General features: G+C 40.9%; 1 protein-coding gene across 5 annotated transcripts in view; it reads left to right on the plus strand.

Moving 5' to 3' along the window:
• Positions 1 to 356: 356 nt before the first annotated feature.
• The window catches only part of ZDHHC20 (zinc finger DHHC-type palmitoyltransferase 20), a 53,345-nt gene continuing 34,631 nt past the window's right edge, over positions 357 to 19,070 (plus strand). For 3 of the 5 annotated variants that reach the window (XR_004141047.2, XM_031465726.2, XM_031465725.2), the window contains exons 1-2: positions 358 to 575; positions 17,815 to 17,841. Coding sequence is in view for 2 of the 5 variants with exons in the window: in XM_031465726.2 (XP_031321586.2) it covers positions 458 to 575; positions 17,815 to 17,841 (145 nt within the window). In the remaining 3 variants the exon portion in view is untranslated. Of the gene's footprint in view, positions 576 to 17,814; positions 17,842 to 19,070 lie in introns of all 5 variants that reach the window. The other 2 variants (XR_010383714.1, XM_031465723.2) reach the window with 2 other exon arrangements.

The raw sequence follows: 19,070 nt of genomic DNA on the forward strand, positions 1-19,070 counted from the left end.
AAGACCTTCCGCATGCTAAGCATGCAGTCTACCGCTGAGCTACACCCTCCCTCTTATTGTTGATTTTTAACTGCGTCCTTTTTTTCTTAGTAGTAGATTTGTTTGGAAATTGTGGCTGTGCGCCTGCGCATGCGCGCCATCCGCTCATTTCCGCCGCCTGTCCCCGCCCCTTCCGGCGCTCGGCCCCCGCCCACTTGGAGGCCCCGCCCTACAGGCCCGCCCTCACCGCGCGCAGGCCCCGTCCGCGACGGCGGCCAGTGCGGACACAATGCGGGGCGGGGGCGGGGCCAGGCGCGAGGCGGCGCGGGGAGGGGGCGCGGCGGGGGCGGGGCGCGGAGCCGGGCGGAGCCGGGCGGAGCTACCGGGAGCGCCGGAGTAGCCGCTGCCGCCCCCGCCGACGGGGGCCTGGCGCGCCCCGCCACCCCGGGCCGCTGGGTGCCGCGGCCGCCGGCGGAACATGGCGCCCTGCACGTTGTGGCGCTGCTGCCAGCGCAGCGTGGGCTGGGTGCCTGTGCTGTTCATCACCTTCGTGGTCGTGTGGTCCTACTACGCGTACGTGGTGGAGCTGTGCGTGTGTGAGTACCAGCGGGCCTGGGCGCGGGCGGCCCTCAGCGCGGCGGGCGGGGCCCTCGGTCGGCGGGGCCCGCGGGGCCGTGTCCCCGCTCCCCGGCCCGGCCGTGCGGACCCCTCCGGGGCCCGTCCGTTTCCCGTCGGCGCCCGGCGGCTTGGACGGAATGTGCCTTCCGGGCGAGCGCGGACGCGGCCGGGCCGCCCGTCCTCCCGCCCTGGGTCCCGAGGCGGTTCCTCTAGGCGGACGGCCCTCCCGCCCGGCTCGGCCTCCCCGAGGACGCGGCCCCGGGTGCCCGGGTGTCCGAAGGGCCGGCGGCGCGCCTGAGGGAGGAGAGACCCTCAGGGAGCGAGGGGCAAGCCGCGGCCCCCCACCCCCGCCGCACGCCGGGAGGTGTGGAATCGGGACCCCCACCCCGGCGTGGCCCGCGTTTGTCCAGCTCCCCGGGACGTACTTGGTTAAAACCGACTTCTGCCCGCGGAAGAGAAGGCTCTGACTCAGGCTTGGGGGAAGGTTTTAAATGAAAATACTTACCTTTCAGAAAATTACTTTTTACTTGTAGGATGTTTAATTTTAAGGAGAACTATCCCTGCAGGTAGGCCCGGAATAAGTTAGTTGTGGAATATATTTCCAAATAATAACGGAGTTGATCTGTTGAGTATTACTGTTCAGTTTCCTCCTTTCGGGTACCAAAATGTTTGCCACAAGTGATGTTTGAATCTATTAAAATTGACTAGATTTAGGTACTTCTTAAAGCTACTTCCGGAAAGTGATGATGATCGTAGGATTCTCATCAGCTCGTGATGGTACTTTTATTTTATTTACTCTTAAGTGAGCATTTATTCCGAAAGCTGTATGCGTCTTACTTAATACCGTCAGGAAATTATTCTCTCTCGGTTCTAATTCCCTAGTGGTTTTGGAGTAAAGCTTTTCAGGGAACATTGAAAATATGCATTAATGTTGAAATTGCACATTTAACCCATAGAGGGTTGTCAAAAATATCCAAAGGTGTCGTCAGACAGGAAGGGCAGTTGAACTCGGATTGAGCAGTGCTGTGTGCTCCTGGCGATGGAGAACGTTTCCTTCCTTAATCCTCAGTGTCTGAGCGCAGGTGTCTCTAGGGATATGGGTAATGAGGCTGAGCGACTCGCTCCTTAGGTTAGGTCACACAGTTGTTGAGTGACTACAAGAATGTGACCCTCAGCTTTCCACTCTGCACGTAACTTCTAGTGAGCCAGGAGGCTCAGTAGAACTGAATTGTTTGGTCCATGATGGGGAGTTGGGCGGGGCTCAGTGGTTGAGGTTTTTGGAGATCAGGTAGGCTTTAGGCCCATCCTTTAGAGGTCACACCCCAGGATTTCATTAAAGTAAAACATTCTGCAACAGTTAAGGCCCAATGCTTGGCACAGTTTTAAAACACTCAGCGGTGAAAGGTCTTACATAGGGCCTGCATTTAATACTTCAGAGTTATCAGAGTTGAGGAAGAATTTGGGAGGACTGAGGTGTCGCTAGACTATATGGTTGAGCGTGAAACTCGTTCAGTCTCGTATTGAAACTATCCTTTAAACTACTTATGTAGTTCATGTTTTCATAAGCACAGACCCTCCTGCTGAGATATATCAGTGTATAACTTTATAGGAGTTTTAAGTTGAGTGAAGTGTGAGTTTGACTTAAAGTGCTGTTTCAATAATTTTTATAGAGTTTTCTTAGTTTCTGGTGTTTTTTTTTTTTAAATCAAACTCAGTGGGAGAGAATGATAATTGTATCTTTACATGTCTTAATTTATGTGTTAATCCTCATAATAATCTCCATAACGTTGAGTGATTTGTGCAGGGTCATACAACTAGTAAATGACGTAACTAGAATTGGAACTGAAATGGCTAGGCTTCACAGCCCATGCTTTTCTTTTTAACTACCATGGAAGACTAGTCTGCTTGGTTACCCACAACTGGACGCTCAGGGCAGATTCCAGTCTTGTCTGTAATTATTTATCTAAGGTAGTTTTCTCCGGAAGGGTAGCAGTGGAAGGCTCCTAAATATCTCAGACAACAGAAACGCATGACTTACCACTGTAGGACATTTGAAAAAAGTTTATGAGAGGCCCTTTGTTCCATCCCAGCCTCCATAACTTACATTTGTAATTCCATACACATATACACACACATGCAGAAATGTATCAGTAACTCCCATTGCTGGTAGGAGTGATGCTGACAAAATTGAGTTGGTAAGAGGTAATGCATCTGAGACGGCCATCCCACAGGGGTGATAAGCAGAGAAGTAATGATGGAGTAATTAATAATATTGGTCCTTGATTTTAAATTAAAGTGAAAATTTTCAATTTTCCCTCAAGGCTGATGTTTAAACATAGGAGTTAGTTATGGATGGATTGACCCACTTTTCCGGTCAAGTTGGTTTTGAGGAAAGTGCTAATACAGGTTCCCAGGATTTATCAGGTCATTTGAAGCTGTTAGTAGTAGACGTGTACCTCTTATTTGGCATGTAGAGGATCTTAGAGCTTAAAGAGATTTTAGAGATGATTAATTCAGTCCCTTTATTTTACTTCTGAGAAAATTATTGCTTGGAAGAGCTATATGGTTTGTTCAAGGATGGTTATACCTTCTATGTGTTTTTCAGAGAGAATATGTAGGGTAGAACTATAACCTCTGAGTCTATATATCTAATAATTCATTGTGTCTCCTTCATAATTTCTCCAGATTTAGAAAGAGACAAGATAAATAGCTTAAACATCAGTGTTGCGCGCACTGTCTTGACACAGTTGATTGCAGTGTCTTTTATTGATTTCAAAAGAATCAGCTTTTGATTTCACTTATTTTTTTCTGTTGTTTTTCTGTTTTCTATTTCATTGATTTCTTGTCTGATATTATTTCCTCTCTTCTTTTACTTTGGGTTCGATTTGCTCTTTTTCTAGTTTCTTAATGTGGAAACAGAAATTGATTTGAGCCCTTTCTTAGGTGTTTACTCCTGTGTATTTACCCCTAAATATGCTTTATTCACATCTCATGAATTTTGATATGTTGTATTTTCATTTTCATTCGATTAAATTATTTTTTAATTTCATTTTTCATTTCACCTTTGACCCATGGGCTATTTTAGAAGTATGCTGCTTAGTTTGCAGTTACTTGGGGATTTTTCAGATCTCTTTTTGTTCCTGATTTCACATTTAAGTCCATGTGGTCAGAGAACATACCTTGTATGACTTGCCCTTTAAAATGTATTCGGGCTTGTTTTATGGCCTAGAATGTGGTCTGTCTTGGAAGTGTTCCATGTTCATTTGAAAAAAAATGTATTCTGTATGCAGCAGTGTATTTTGCTGTTTGTTGTTGGGTATTCTGCTATGTCATAATGCTCCATAAATGTCAGTTAAGGCAAGTTGGTTGATAGTGTTGTTCAAGTCGTCTGTGTTCTTGCTGATTTTCTATTTGTTCTATCAAGTACTGAGAGTTATAGCAATAATTGTGGATTTGTCTGTTTCTCCTTGTGGTTCTGTCAGTTTTTGCTTCATGTATCTTGCAGCTCTGTAATTAGGCACATAAAATGTCTAGGACTATTGTCCTTTTCGTGAATTGACCCTTTATCATTATGAAGTGACTTTCTTACCCCTGGTGATACTATTTGCTTTGAAATCTACTTTGGTATATGTTAGCATGTCCACTGATCTTTCTTTTGATTGGTAACAGCATGGTATGTGCTTTAACCTGTTTAGTCTTTATATTTAAAATGTGTTCTTTGTAAGCAGCATATAGTTGGGTCTTGCTTTTTTAATCCACTCTGAAAATATCTGCCCTTTTTCCTTTCTTTTTTCTTAATTGAGATGTAATTGATGTAGAACATATTTGTTTCAGGTGTACAGCATAATGATTCAATGTATGTTTATATTGCAAAATGGTCACCACAAGAAGTCTAGTTAACATCCATCACCACACATAGTTACAAATTTTTTTCCTTGTTATGGGAACTTTTAAAATTTATTCTGTTAGTAAGTTTCAAATATGATAGTCACCATGCTGTACAATCTCTGCCTTTTAATTGGTATGTTTTGACCATTTGCATTTAATGTGATTATTGATGTGGGTAAGTTTAAGTCTTATCATTTGCTTTTTAAAAAAAATCTTTCCTGTCTATTGTTTTTTCCCCTTTTCGTCCTCGCCTTCTTTGACTTCATCGATTTTTGAAAGATTTTACATTTTAAATTATTTTTTATGATTGTTTTCGCCTTTGTTAGCTTATTAGCTATAACTGTCATTTTAGTGATTGCTTTAAGGTTTATAACATAATATTTAATTTATCATAATCTACCTTCCATTGATATACCAGTTCACATACAGTACCCTGTTAAAGGATTCTTCCATTTCTTCTATGCAAGCCTTTATGCTATTGCTGTCATGCATTTTTTATGTTATAAAACTCACACTATGTTGCTATTATTTTGCTTAAACAGTTTGTCTATTTTAAATATTTAAATAATAAGAAAACGAATCTTATGTATTTACCTATCTGCTTATCATTTCTGGTATGCTTCTTTCTTTTTTATAGATCTGTATTTCCTGCTGGTGTCATTTTCTTCTGCCTGAGGGTTTCCTTTAACATTTATTGTAATGCAGGTCAAGTGGTGATGAATTATTTCAGCTTTTGTATGTCTGTAAAAGTTTTTATTTTGCCTGTTTTTTTTAAAGCAACTTTGTCGAGATAATTTACATATCAAAAGATTTATTTGTTTGAGATGAACACTGCAGTGATTTTCAGTGAACTTAACCAAGTTATGCAGTCATCATGACCATCCATTTTTAGAACATTTTTTGTCACCCTAGTCAGATCCCTAATGCCCATTTGTGGTTAGTTCCCGTTCCCATCCCCAGTCTGAGGCAGCCACTAATGTACGTTCTGTCTCTGTGTGCTTCTTCTGGGCGTCTCACACAAAGGGAGACGTACAGGAAGTTGTCTTTTGTGTTTGGTGTCTTTTGCGTGTTTTTGAGGTTCATCTGTGTTGTAGTGTGTAGCACTGTTTCTCCCCTTATTCTCTGCTTCACATTCTAATTTGTATTTTTCTGTTTCTAAAATATGTTTACAGTTTTATCTAGTAATATATATCTAGTAATCCTCCACAAATTGTGCATTGAATTAGAGTATAAATAAAAATCTTGCACTTCATTATTTTAAGATTTATAGTATGATTGGGTCCTGTTCATGTTTGTATCCACTACAGAGTCTAGTGGCTGGTAGACTTTTAATAAATATGTATTGAATTAAATACAATTATCTTCTTACAAACTCACTGGAATCATATTTTTGAGTACATTGAACAAACATCCACAGTAACAATTAGATTATAGTTAACCAGCATATATTTCAACATTCTTTGGGTTCGAAGGCTACATGATATTGCTTCTTGGTTGTGCAGTCTTTGGGATTTTGAAATAGTAGTTTTTGGAAATTACGCTGGTACTGTTTTTTAAAATCTGGCTCCCTAAATGTCATCCTCAGCAATTGATCTAATTATAGGAAAAGTTAAGATATGAATTAAAGTATTTCTAAAAACCTTTTTATTAATTTTGTAATTTCACATCTGTTTTCAGAGCTAGAGCATAATAATTTTCTGTGTAACTTGCCTTTTGAAAGCTATAGTGCTCTGCAGTTTTCTTTACTTGCATTCTACAATTATCCTGGTCTTTCTCTTTTCTTTTTTTGAAGAACAGGTTTTTATTCTAAAGACTGCTAGTGATTTAATCTGTCCTGATATCATTTTCTGTTGATAGCAGGAAGCAGATTGGTCTGGGAGAACTCTGTAAATATATATCCAAAAAAAGCCAAACCCACATGAACAAAAAGAGCTTTTATATTTTCTTCCTTATAAACAGAACCTTTGGGCCTTCACTGCTTTCTTGTAAGACGAGAAATATGGAAGAGGTGCTGGACAACTTAGCAACCAGGTCAGGCTATTTGGGAGAACAGCATTATGCCCTAGTCATGCAGGTAAAACTTCTCCTCTGATCACTTCCACTTTGTGGCAGAGAAGACATTGCACACAAACTCCAGTCTCTAATGTCTGCTGGACATCTCTGCTTCCCTTTTTTTTTTTTTTTTAACGTCTCTGCTTGGAAATCTTATAGGCATCTCACGTTCATCGTGTTCAAAACAAAATTGAGTTTTTTTTCTCTTTCTTCTCTGCACCTGTTCCTCTGTCGTAGCTCAGTAGGTGAGTTTTATCCTTTCAGTTCCCTGGTTGAAAAGTCACCATACGTCCATTAATCATCATATCCTGTTAAGTGTAGCAGAACTCAGTTGCTTCTCACCACCACTGCAGCTATTCATTCGAGCCACCGGGCGTCTTGTGTAGTAGACTGAAGAACATGGCCACAGTAGTTTGCACTTCCTCCCCAGAGGTGGAGTCTGTGCACCCACCCAGTGAATCTGGGTTGGCCTTGTGCTTGCTTTTACCAGTAGAACGTGGTGGGACTGATGTGTGTGATCTGGAGCCTAGACCTCAAGACAGCATGCATCTTCTGCTTTAGTCTTTTGGAACGTTGTGGTTGCCAGGTTAGGGCATTTAGACTGGCCCATATGGAGAGAGAGGCCCAGCTAAGAAGAGCTAAGCACCAAATCCCCCGATGTGCGAATGAGGCCATCTTAGACTCTCCTGCTCTGGGCGAGCTGCACATTGGCTGGAGCCAGTAGAAAAACAGCCCAGCTGATCATGGCCCAACTGCTGACCCGTCCTTGTGGGAAGTAATACATGGTGGTTGTTTCGAGTCCCTAAGTTCGGGGTGGTATCATCTGTGTCACTGCAGGGCCGTATGTCTCGTCTCTCCCGCCTTGTCCCACCCCATCCTCTCACTCTGTATCCTGTCTGTCTGCCACAAAGCAGCCAGAATGACCCCTTTACAATGAATACCAGATCTGTCACTCCTGAATACTGTGGCTGGCTTCCTCCCTTGTTCAGGGGGCTCCTCGCATCCTTTCCATGGCCTCGCCCCTCGTTACTTCTCTGACATCATTTCCTTTGCACTCTTCCCTTTAGTTGTTCTGTGGTTGCCACACTGGCCCCCTTGCTGTATACTTTTTTACCTGACGAATGATCTTAATAACTTTTCAGCCTCTCTGAGTTTGTTCCTCTGCTGTAAGATGGGGTGATGCCTGTCTTACAAAATCATGTGACGTTCTTAGCACGGCAGGCTTTCACATGTTGTTGGAGGTGGGGACTAGATGTAAATAGCTACCATATTTTGGCAAGAGGTGTTTTTTTTTTTTTAATTCTTAGGGCTCCCCCACCCACCGGCATGCGCACACTGTCTTTAGTGAGTGAAGTAGCACATTCTCACACTTTTTTTAAATTGGCTGCATTTGAAGATCATATTGCAAAACTAGGTGCCTCTTTTGCTGTGCTGCTGACAGTGAAGGGTGTGCGTGTGGGAGAGCTGTCTAAGGAAGGGGGCCCTCCACTGCATTGTCATGTGGGACTTTAAGAAGATTAATACCTCATTCTATGCCTGTAAGCATATAAGCTACGCAGATTTAGATGTCGCTGAATATGCAGCACATCTTCTGGAGCAGATGGGCACCTACGCTCAAATCACTGAAGTAGTCGCACATAATGGTGATTGTGGTTTTATGGAAAATAGATTTCTCCATAAATCATAGGCAATCATAGGAGGAATAATTTTTATAAACATACTAATTGAACAAACATGAGCTTATTAAATGTGAGGTCTCCAGGGAAGCTTTTTAAACTAATTTCACGGAAAAGATATCACCAGCACCTGGAGGCGATAACACTGACACACCACTGGTCACACCTGGAGGCGATAACGCTGACACACCACTGGTCACAGTGTGCGTCACTGGTGCACATATTACAGGAGGGGCGTGGGGGTCACGGCTGCGGCACATCCCATGTACACACGTGCACTGGCCTCCTGACAGCACACTCACCCTCCCCACCCTCCAGAAAGCCAGAGTGAATCTTTTAAAGTCCAAGTCAAGATCCTTCCTCCTCTGCCCAGCATGCCCCAGTGGCTTCCTCCTTTGCTCGCAATGAAATCCAGAGTTCCTTCTGTGGTCACTCAGGCCCGAGGTGCCCCGGCCCACACCGGCTTCTGACTCATCTTCCTTTGCTCATTCTGCTTCAGCCAAGCAGGGCTCCTTGCTTGGCATCCGTTGGGCCTGCGTGGTCGCCCCCGAGAACCTTTGTACCCGCTCCTCCCCGGAATGCTTTCCCCCAGACTCCCACGTGCCAAGCTCGCACTGCACTTAGGTTTCTGTTTGGGTGTTCTCCCACCAAAGAGGCTTTGCTGACTACCCTCTTCAAAATAAGTGCTTCCTCTTTCACTTTGTCCTTACCCTGCGTTACTGCTTGGCATGTCGTCGTTTGTGTTTCTCTCCTGAGTAGTGTGTTCACTGCTTTATTTCCAGTCCTGCATAGTGTGCACTCGGTGGGCAGGCGCTGAATGAGTGAGCTGACTGTGTCACTGCCACTCCCCATCCCACTGCGAGAGGGAGAGGCGGAATGAATTCCCATAGTAGAGGACTCATAATTTCAAATACGGATACTCTCCTGACCTTAGAAACATCTGTGTTAATTTGGTGATTTAACACTGAACGTTTACGGTGCTCCAGGTGCTGGTTTTGACACTGGAAGTTTGAAGCTGTGTAACAGCTTGGTCAGGTGGATTTGGACTTCACGTAGTAGCGCCCATCTTCACAGTCACAGTCCTGATTTGCATATTACACATTATAAGAAACCCTGCTGTAATTAGGTATGTAGCTTTGTTTAATCTAGTATTTTTCTAATTTTTTTTTGTCGTAGAATTCTTTTTTCATAAAACATCTATTTAAATTCTTTTAGAATTAGACAATTGTTGACCTTTGGGAACAAAGCTCCGTTAGTAGTGACAGGGGTGGTAAGAGATCAGGACTTGAAGGGACTGTGCCTCTGAAGGAGGTGGTGTTACTGGTAGATATGAAGGGTAATAGCTAGTTCCTTTTACTTAGTTACTAAATTCATCATATTAATACGTTTAGTAGGAAAACTCATTATTTCTGTAGATGCCAAAAAGGTGTTTGAAAGATCCAACGTCCATTCCTGATTTTAAAAAACACATAAGTAGATACTTTTCAAAAGACTCACACACACGGAATACTTAATCAGTTTCCACTGAAACCAGCAATAAAGTAAAATACTTACCACCATGGCCATTGCTATGTGACATTGGTTTGACAAAATCAGTTACCACACTGAATCAAGAGAAAATAATGAGAAGCGTGAGACGGTGGAAAGGGAGAGGAGAAGCTGTGTGTGTGCAGATAATGTGATCGTGTATGTTGGAAAGCCAGGAGGGTCAGTAGCATCAGAACGCCTAAGCAGAGGGTGTGAGTGAAATGGCAGGATATAAAATTAGCAAACAAAAACCAGTACTTTCTATATACACTATCATGAAACTGATGAATAATTATAAATATGGTAGAAGTTTCCGTTTCCAATAACATCAAAAAGATAAAATACTTAAGAATGAACTCAAAAAATATTCCAGGTCTGTAAGATGAAAACATTCCTGAAAAACATAAAATTAGGCTTGAACAAATGGGAAGACATTTCATATTTCACACTCATAAAGAGAATAACTTGGCATTACAAAGACTTCAGTTCTCCCCAAGCTAATGTATAAATTCCAGTCCCAATACAGGTGGGTTTTTTTCTAGCACTAGACTAGTTTATCCGAAAGGTCACATGCAATAAAAAAAAAAAACAAAAAACAAAAACTAGGAAACCCCCGAAAAAGAAGAGAGATAGGGAAAGTCCCACTGGACCAGAAACCACAAACCTCTTTAATTTAAACCTGTGAGGGCAGTGGGTGTGAGTGAGAACTTTCTACTTCTCATTCAGTTTTGCTGTGACTCTAAAACTGCTCTTGAAAAATAAAGGCTACTGTAAAAGCAGTTGTATGGTATGATGTGTGGACAGACATATCGGCCAATGGAAGAGAACAGCACGTCCAGAGATAGACAGTAATTATAGAAACTTAGAATAAAGGAGCACCTCAAATCACAGAGGGAAACTGGGACGTCTGCACAGCTATTTGGTAAGAGGTAAAACTGGGTTTGTATCTCACACTGTACTCCAAGGTAAGCTACAAATGGATAAAATCTTATTTTTCTCTTCTTATAGTTTACACTTTTTATTTTAAAATAACTTGACAATTGTGAAAAACAGTACAAAGAATTTTCATATATCCTTCACCCAGATTCCCTAAAGGTTATCATTTGCTACATGCATTATCATTTAGTCATTTTGTCTCTGAAATATGTGAGAGCAAGTTGCAGACCTATTGTCCCTTTGCCTGTAAATACCTCAGTGTTATGTCCTAAGAACGAGACTGTCTTCGTCTGTTCAGACTCCTGTAACAGAATACCATAGACTGGGTGGCTTATAAACAGTAAAAATTTATTTCCCACGCTTCTGGAGGCTGAAGTCCCAAGATCAAGGTGCTGGCGGATGTCCGGTGAGGACCCACTTCCAGTTCATAGGTGCCATCTTTTCACTGTATTGTCACATGGTGGAAAGGGTGAGGAATCTTCCTTCTTTAAGTGCACTAATTTCATCCATGTGAGCCTCACCCTCATGATGTAATCACTCCCCAAAAGCCACGCCTTCAAATACTATCACACTGGACATGAGGATTTAACAGATGAATTTATGGGGGATACAAGCATTCAGTCTGCAGCAAAGAACATTCTCTTATATAATCAGAATACAGTTACCAAGGTCAGGAAATTAGCACTGATAAAACGCTTCTCTGTAATCTGTAAGCCTTACTCAGACTTCCCCAGTTGTCCCACTGATCCCATGCTCTGTGCCGCAGGCCAGGCCCACACACTGCAGTTAGCTGTCAGGTCTCTGTGGTGTCCTTTGAGCTGGAAGAGTTCCTCAGTCCTGCTTTGCATTTCATGACCACGACATTTTTGAAGAGTACAGACTTCTTGTGTAGAATGTCCCTCAAATTAGGTTTGTCTGATGTTTCCTTATGTATATGTGTTTAGCACAGATAGCACAAAAGTAATGCTGTGTCACTGATTGTACCGTGTTAGGGACTGTTTACTTTGGTCACCACTTAAGGTGGTGTCTGCCAAGTTTCTCCATGCTGTAAAGGTGCTTTATAATTAGTAAGTATTCTGGTATACCCAGACAACCCACAGGGTCCCCCTTTGAGGAAGGACTTGCTCAGTTGTGGCATTTGTGGTCAGCAGACAGCTTCCAGCTGTCGCCTCTCTCAGCGTGACTCAGCTCACCCAGGTCACACCCTCCCTGGGCAGTGGCATCCAGTGCTAATTGAGCGGGCGGACTGTGCAGAGCGCGCCGCCGGTGGCCAGAGCTGGGGTAGGCCTGCGCCGCAGTGAGGCGTCTGCTTCTGCCCAGCTCTGCTCCCCACCTTCCTTTCTCAGAGGTTGATCTCTAGTGAATATCCTGCACCCCAAACTCTGTCTCAGCACCTGATTCCAGAGAACCCAACTTAGGACAGGTGTCGCCGGGGGAAAATGCCTTGCGACTCTAAGTCTGCTCGTGGATACCTGCGCTTGCTCTTCGTCAGCGTCTGCTGAGCTTTCTTGCGGGAGCGGCTACTGTGCTGGTTGCCAGATGGTGGTTTCTCTATTATGTGGTTCGTCTTTTTACATTTAATAGTTCGAATTCTACTGAAAGGAAAAGCTTTCCCTCCCCGTTTATTCATTCATTCATTCATTCATTCATTTACGTCAGCATGTTCTCATGGATTCTTATTTTATGAGTTATAATCTATCATTTATTTTGTTGCTGAAATTGTCCCAGATTTTGCCAGTAGGAGTCCTTTCAGTTTGGCTTCTGTGTCTTTTTTGACACATCCCCATCATTTGTCCTTCCTTCCTTTCTAGCACCATGATTTTTCAGGTTTATCTAATACTTTTCCTGCCCCTGGAATCTAACATTTCAAAATGGACCAACTCTAAATGTAAAAAATAAAAACATTCAAGTACTAGGAAAAAGCATGGGTGGATGATCTTGTAACCAGGGAGTGAGGAAAGCCTGATAGAAAAAAATGGATGTGACATAAACAGTTCTCAGGAAGAAAAAAGTAAAAATAGTTTATAAACATATAAAAAGACGCTTACCATCACTTATAAGATAAATACAAAGCAGAATTACCCTGTAATACCAGAAGGTTGAAAACAATGTTGTAGAGAAACAAACAGCCTCATGCATTGCTGGTAGGAATATAAAAATGGTACAACCCCTGTAACAGGGATTTGGGGAAAGCGGAGAGTTACTTTCAGTCCAATGGTCCCACTGTTAGAAATTTACACTGAAGATAAACTTCCACAAGTAAACAACACATGCATAGGGTTATTCTTTGCTGCACTGTTTCTAACAGCGGAAGACTGGAGACAATCCAGATGGCTATCAATAGAGGCCTGGTTGTGTAACTGGAACACCATACAATGGAATACCATGCAGCCCTTTACAAAGCAAACAGTGATTGTCTCTATGTACTGATGTGTAGTGACTTCTGGTGTCTAAGTGGAAAAAGCAAGGTGTAGACCAGGATACTAGAAATACTTACTTGCTTATTTTGCTCAAAGAGATAGTGGAAGGATGAAACAGACCCTATGAAAAATGATTACCTGGGGTGAAGGGGTGAAGAATGAGAGCCAGGCCAGGCCTTTCTGAGTACTTTTTTGTATAGTTCTGACTTTTAAACCATTTATATTTGTTACATATGCAAAAAAATAAAATTAAAACAAAGGAGGGGGGAGTAAAAAAGCAAACTGTAAAATTTGAAATCATGAAACAAGTGAACTTAATGTTATATGAAGTGGGTACTGTAACTACACAGAGGAAAATATGATTTCAAGTGACTTTTGGACATAGCACTCCTTAGTTGGATGTAGTCTAAGCCAAAACAGTAAAACAAAACAAAACAAAAAAACTGCAGAGAAATTTTAAACTAGTATGTAGTTTGTTTCTTTCTTTTTTGTTTTTTTAGTGTGCTGTTTTCAAACTGTGTATATTTTAGGATAAACTGAATAAGTAAACAATTAGGAGCTAAACTTTTCACTGTAAAAGAAAAGAGATGCAAATGTAATGCCAAAGAAATTACAAAAAAAACTCTGTAATGCTCCATTTGAATTGGAGATACCAACATGAGTATAAATATAAATGTCTAATACTACTTCTGTAACCCAAAGGGCCTAAAAGCAAGAAAACTCAGGTAGCTTTGCGCACGTCCAGTATTCAGACCTGGTTTCTAAATATCATTAAAAAGAATTAATGCCCCTTGGACAAATGGCTGATGTCAGGTCCGGGGAGGGAAAATATGAAGTGGGCCTGGGACATCTTGTGCTGCACAGCGTGGCAGCCCTCAGAGATGGCTCAGGAGGCGACAGGCGTCCGTCGGAATGGACGTTAGCCACGTTAAGACGATTTGATCATAAGACCTGAGTGTAATTGATGATGACACATTGAATAAATAAAAGCCACAAGTTTCTGTATTGACATACGAAAAGAGAAAAACTAAATTTATTTGCTAACAATGGAAGTGAATGTTACCTCATTCTGAAAATAGATACTTAAAAGACAGTAATTATATTTTTGTACTGCCTTCTTAGAGTGACTATAGTTCATCTCCAGTGAAGGAAAGCTTTTTACATAAGAATGCCAGCTAAAAAGTATGAAAATAAATAATAGGTGGTTTTTAATGGTGATTTTCTAATTCTACAAAATAGTTGATTCAGGTAAGGCTTATCAGTGGATGCTAAACCCAGTGGGTGAACAGTTCGGGGGTAAGAAGATACTCACATACTCTTAAAAGGGGTAATAATTCCATACCAGTGTCAGGAGTGTAATGAAAAGGGAATTGTAAGTGCTGTGGGAAGATACGCTAAGGAAATTGATGTAACCCACTCCTGTGGTCAGGAAAGCCCTCTGTGAAGAAGTGGTTCTGGTCATTCTTAGTCGGTCTAACTTTGTTTTTGGCGTGGAACAGTTTTGTTTCCTGTAATTGCATGGTGTCTTAGTGGGAAGTTGGAAGAGGCTGCCACCAGAAACTGTTGGCTGGATGCAATTTTAAATTTGAACTCTGCTCTGACAAGTGTCACACAGTTTGTTACCAACTTTTGATTTTTACCAGTACTATTACTAAAAATGGTGTCGTTGTGTAGTTTTACTTTGGATTTATCTTATGAATGAGGTTGACCATCTTTTTTGAGATGTTTGTATTTCCTTTTCTGTGGAAAAGTGTGTTGTTTAAAAAAAAACTTGTATTGATTTGTAGGTACTCTTTAAATATTAGAGAAATTAGTTCTTAAGTCTACGGTAAGAATTGTGAATATTTTTTTCGTAGTTTCTTGTTACTCTTCATTGGCTTGTAGTGATTTTTTCCAAGCATTTGTTTTTACTTTTACTTGTATGCAGTCAAATGTATCGGTATTTCTTATAGCTTCTATGTTTTGTGTCATACTCTGAAAGACTGACTGTGCTCCAAAGTTTTAAAATGTCTCTTGTTTCATCTAGTACATGTATGGTTTTGTTTTTCTTTTTGCATTAAAATCTTTGACACATTTGAAATTCACCCTGGCCTGTGTTGACTCTCAGTGGTGTCTTTCTTCCCACGTGGCTCCCCATCTGCTCCAGCCCTACTCGTGGGCTCTGTCCACAGTAATTCGAACCCCACGTTTGTCATAAACTGAATTCCGTATGGACTTGGGTCCGTTTTGGAGCTTTCTGTTCTGTTCCGTTGATATGTTTATTCATGAGCCAGTACAGCTGTCTTAATAATTGGGGAATTAGTTTTTCCCTCTCCCCCGCTTTGGAGAATTTATAGTGTTTTTTAAATACTGTGCCTTCATATTTGGCCTGATCCGTGCCCCTCATTATTCTTCTCTTTCGTAATTTTCCTACCTCATCAAGCAAGTTTATCTTTCCACAAATGAACTTTGGCATCTGGTTAAAAAATAACAGTATTTTTATACAGATGACACTAAATTTGTAAGATTAACCTAGGAAGAATTGCCATTTTAATGATGACTCTTCTATATGAAAGTAAAAGCATTTCCATTTGTTCATATTTTTATTAATGTCCCTCAGAAACATTAAAATGTTTCTTTTTGCATATATCTTGCACAGTTCTTAACATTTATTGCTAGGAACATTATCTTTTTAGGTGGCTTTGTAAATGAAACTTTCTTTTATTATAACTTCCACATAGTGATTACATGTATTTTCTTAAGCTGCTGATTTCTGTATATCAGTTTTTTACACTACCACCTCTCATTTATAATAGTTTTTCAGTTGGTTTTCATTGACTGTGAAGGAATATAGTCATATAATCTACAAATAGTGATACATATGTCTTCTTTTCAATTTTTATACAATTAATTTTTTTCTCTTTTGTAATTGTGTGGCTGTTGTAGTGCTTCCCAATCATTTCATACCATGGTACATATTGAAAATTATATTTTTAGTGTACACTAGCATAAAGGAGAAATGCTTTGTGAGTCCAGAGGGGACCAGCCCAGGATTTAATTACCCCAGATCCTGCCTGAACGACCTAAGATGGGTTGAAAAACAGCCCTACACTTCTCTAAAACAATTAAAAAAAAAAAGAATGATCATGAACCTGCTTATCTTGTTACTGACTTTAGTCAGAATATGTCTATAATGTTTTCTCATTAAATTATGTTGGTTTTGGTTTGACGATTGAGGTAGATATATTTTAATTTATTATGGAAGTATCCAGGTACTCCTACTTTATCAAGATATTTTAGTCAGAAATGGTTATTGAGTTAGTAAGCATTGCTGCTGTATGCCATGCTTTGGAGCTAAAACACTGAATAAGATGAGAGACGCTGCAGGAAAGAGTACAAGTCCAAGTAGACTTGAAATCAAATCTGGTCTACACTGCATGTACTATCTCTGTGACCTCAGGCAAGTCATTTAGTTATTTTGGGTCTTAATTTATTTATCTGTAAAATGGAACTAATGGTAACTTGGAGGGTTGTTACTGTTCTGAGACGTGATTGCACACTTAGGCAGTCCAGCAGGTGAGACAGCCCCATCAACAAGTAATTGCAGGGGGGAGAGGGTATAGCTCAGTGGTAGATCCTGTGATCAGCATGCGTGAGGTCCTGAGTTCAATCCCCAGTACCTCCATTAAATAAATAAATAAACAAACCTAATCCCCCCGCAAAAAAACCAAAACAAAAAACCAAGTAATTGCAAAAAGTGAGGTGGTATGGTGGAGCTGGAAGAGTGAGCTGTGGTGATACAGAGGAGGGTGATAAAGAGGCAAGCAGGAAGGCTCTGCTCAGGAGGTGGTGTGCAGCCTGGGCCTTGGAAGGTGCACAGGGGAGGCACACAGCATATGAGGAGCTGCCTGGTGTGTTCAGGGAACTGCAGTTTTCCAGGGTACGGAGACCGTGGGTAGGGACAAGTCACAGAAGAGGCTAGAGTGGCGGGCAGGTGGTGGATCGCAGAGGGCCTGTTGTGTTGGCCCCTCTGGAGGTTTTGGACTTGTTCCTGTAAGTGACTGGGAGGTGTTGAAGAGAATTCGATCCCCGCATTTGCTGGTGGTGAGGGCGTTAAACTGATAGTAGAGTGGCTGTAAGCTGTCTCATTTGAGAAGGGCCTGATACGAGGCGGTGGGAGAAACTGAGAGGAAGTGACAGGTTTGAAGAGACTTAGGCAGTGGAATCAGCAGGACCCAGAGGCCATTGGGCTGTCCAGAGAGGAGTAAATAACAATTCCCAGGGGTTCAGACCAGGAAGGAGAAGCGCTCTGAAAATCACTTGGATGACCTCCTCTGCTTTTTCCGTAGGAAAATAATTTGTCTTGAGTGTGGCTTTCACAGAAAGTTTGGCGAGGGACCTCACAGACTGTTTGCGACTGACTTAGAAGAGAGTTCCATTCATTCTGCAGGTGGCATTAAAAGAGCTGAAGAAAACATCACAACTAGAACCGCATTGCTACACTTAAAATTAACAAAGGCCTGAAAAAAACAGTAATGTGATTGCAGTGTTAATGATAAAGAAGAATTTGAGTTTTAGTGTTTCCAGGATTTTTTGAGTTTGCAGTTCTGAATTTGCGCTTGTGTTTACATTTTAAAACTAAATTTTATTTTTATGAAGATGATACTAAGATGAAGAGTCAACCTGAAAGTTTATACACAGACTTTAAAATGTATTTACTATCTTTTCTTCTGTTCTAGTTACACTCTCTGGGAACGGAGAAAACGGTAAGGCACTTTGAGTCTCAGTTTAAGTAGACGACTTAAGGTATTTTCGTCGCAGCCTGTATACTTTCTGTTTAGCGATGACTGCATGTGTTTCTTGATTTCAGAAAGAAAATACGTATTCTTAAAGTTTAAGTAATTAAAAGGAGATGCATTATCGGGTTTTATTTCTGTACGTTCAGTGTATTCTCATCTGTGTTATTTCTGTAATTGAAGTTGCTGTTACTTCTTAAGGCATTTAGTGCCCAGACCTCCTTGACGCGTTTATATACACATTCCTGCCATGTAATCTGCTCTTTATGGTAGCGGTTCAAAGACCTTTTAGTACCAGCTCTACCAGCTCCAGCTTGGTTTTGAGGAGGAGGTCTGAATTTTATCGACGGTTCTCTTGTTTATGCATTTGTTAAAACAGTACTTTACTGCTCAGACATTTAATTAAATAACCAGACTCTGAACTTGTAAATTGCATTACTGGTTCATTTTGAAAAGGAATTAAAGTTTTTATAATGACTAATCAAAGAGGCAGTGCCTAGAGAGAAGAATCATTGCTCAGAATTTTCCTGAGATAAAAGAAAACATTAAGTTCTTTGAGATCAAATTTTAAAAATAAAATTTGATTTGGAATATGAAAATCTAGAGATTTCTAAAACAGTTGAACAGTTCGAAATTATGAATAAATATTCTGACTACTGGAAATAAATATAGACATTAAGCATGTAAATTTCAAGCTGACTTTGGATCTAATTTCTCATTAACACAATAAATATAGACTCATCTTGGTAGGCTTGTTTTTCTTCTTTAATGTCTAAGCTATCTCCTATATGTTGAAAGCAGAGATACAGAAAACAATTTCTGAAGTTCTTATAAGAGAATTTTAAACTTTCATTATTATTTCCTGTGACTGTTCTTCCCATGTCTTTTGAAGAGTCTTTTGATGAAGTTTTTTGTTTGCTCATTTGTTTCTTTTTTAATTCAGTTACAGGTGATTTTTTTTCATTCTTTTTTTTTTAATTAAAGTATAGTTAGTTTACAATGTTATGTCATTTTTAAAAAGTATTTATTTATTTAAGCTGTTTTTGTTTTGGGGGGGTAATTAGATTTATTTTAACTTTTTTTTTTAATGGCGGTACTGGGGACTGAACCTAGGACCTCGTTGCGTGCTACGCATGCACCCTACCACTGAGCTACACCCTTCCCCCCGAGTGACAGGTGATTTTTGAATCAGCCTTTTT

The sequence above is a fragment of the Camelus dromedarius genome, chromosome 13, assembly GCF_036321535.1.
Source record: "Camelus dromedarius isolate mCamDro1 chromosome 13, mCamDro1.pat, whole genome shotgun sequence".
NCBI lineage: Eukaryota > Metazoa > Chordata > Mammalia > Artiodactyla > Camelidae > Camelus > Camelus dromedarius.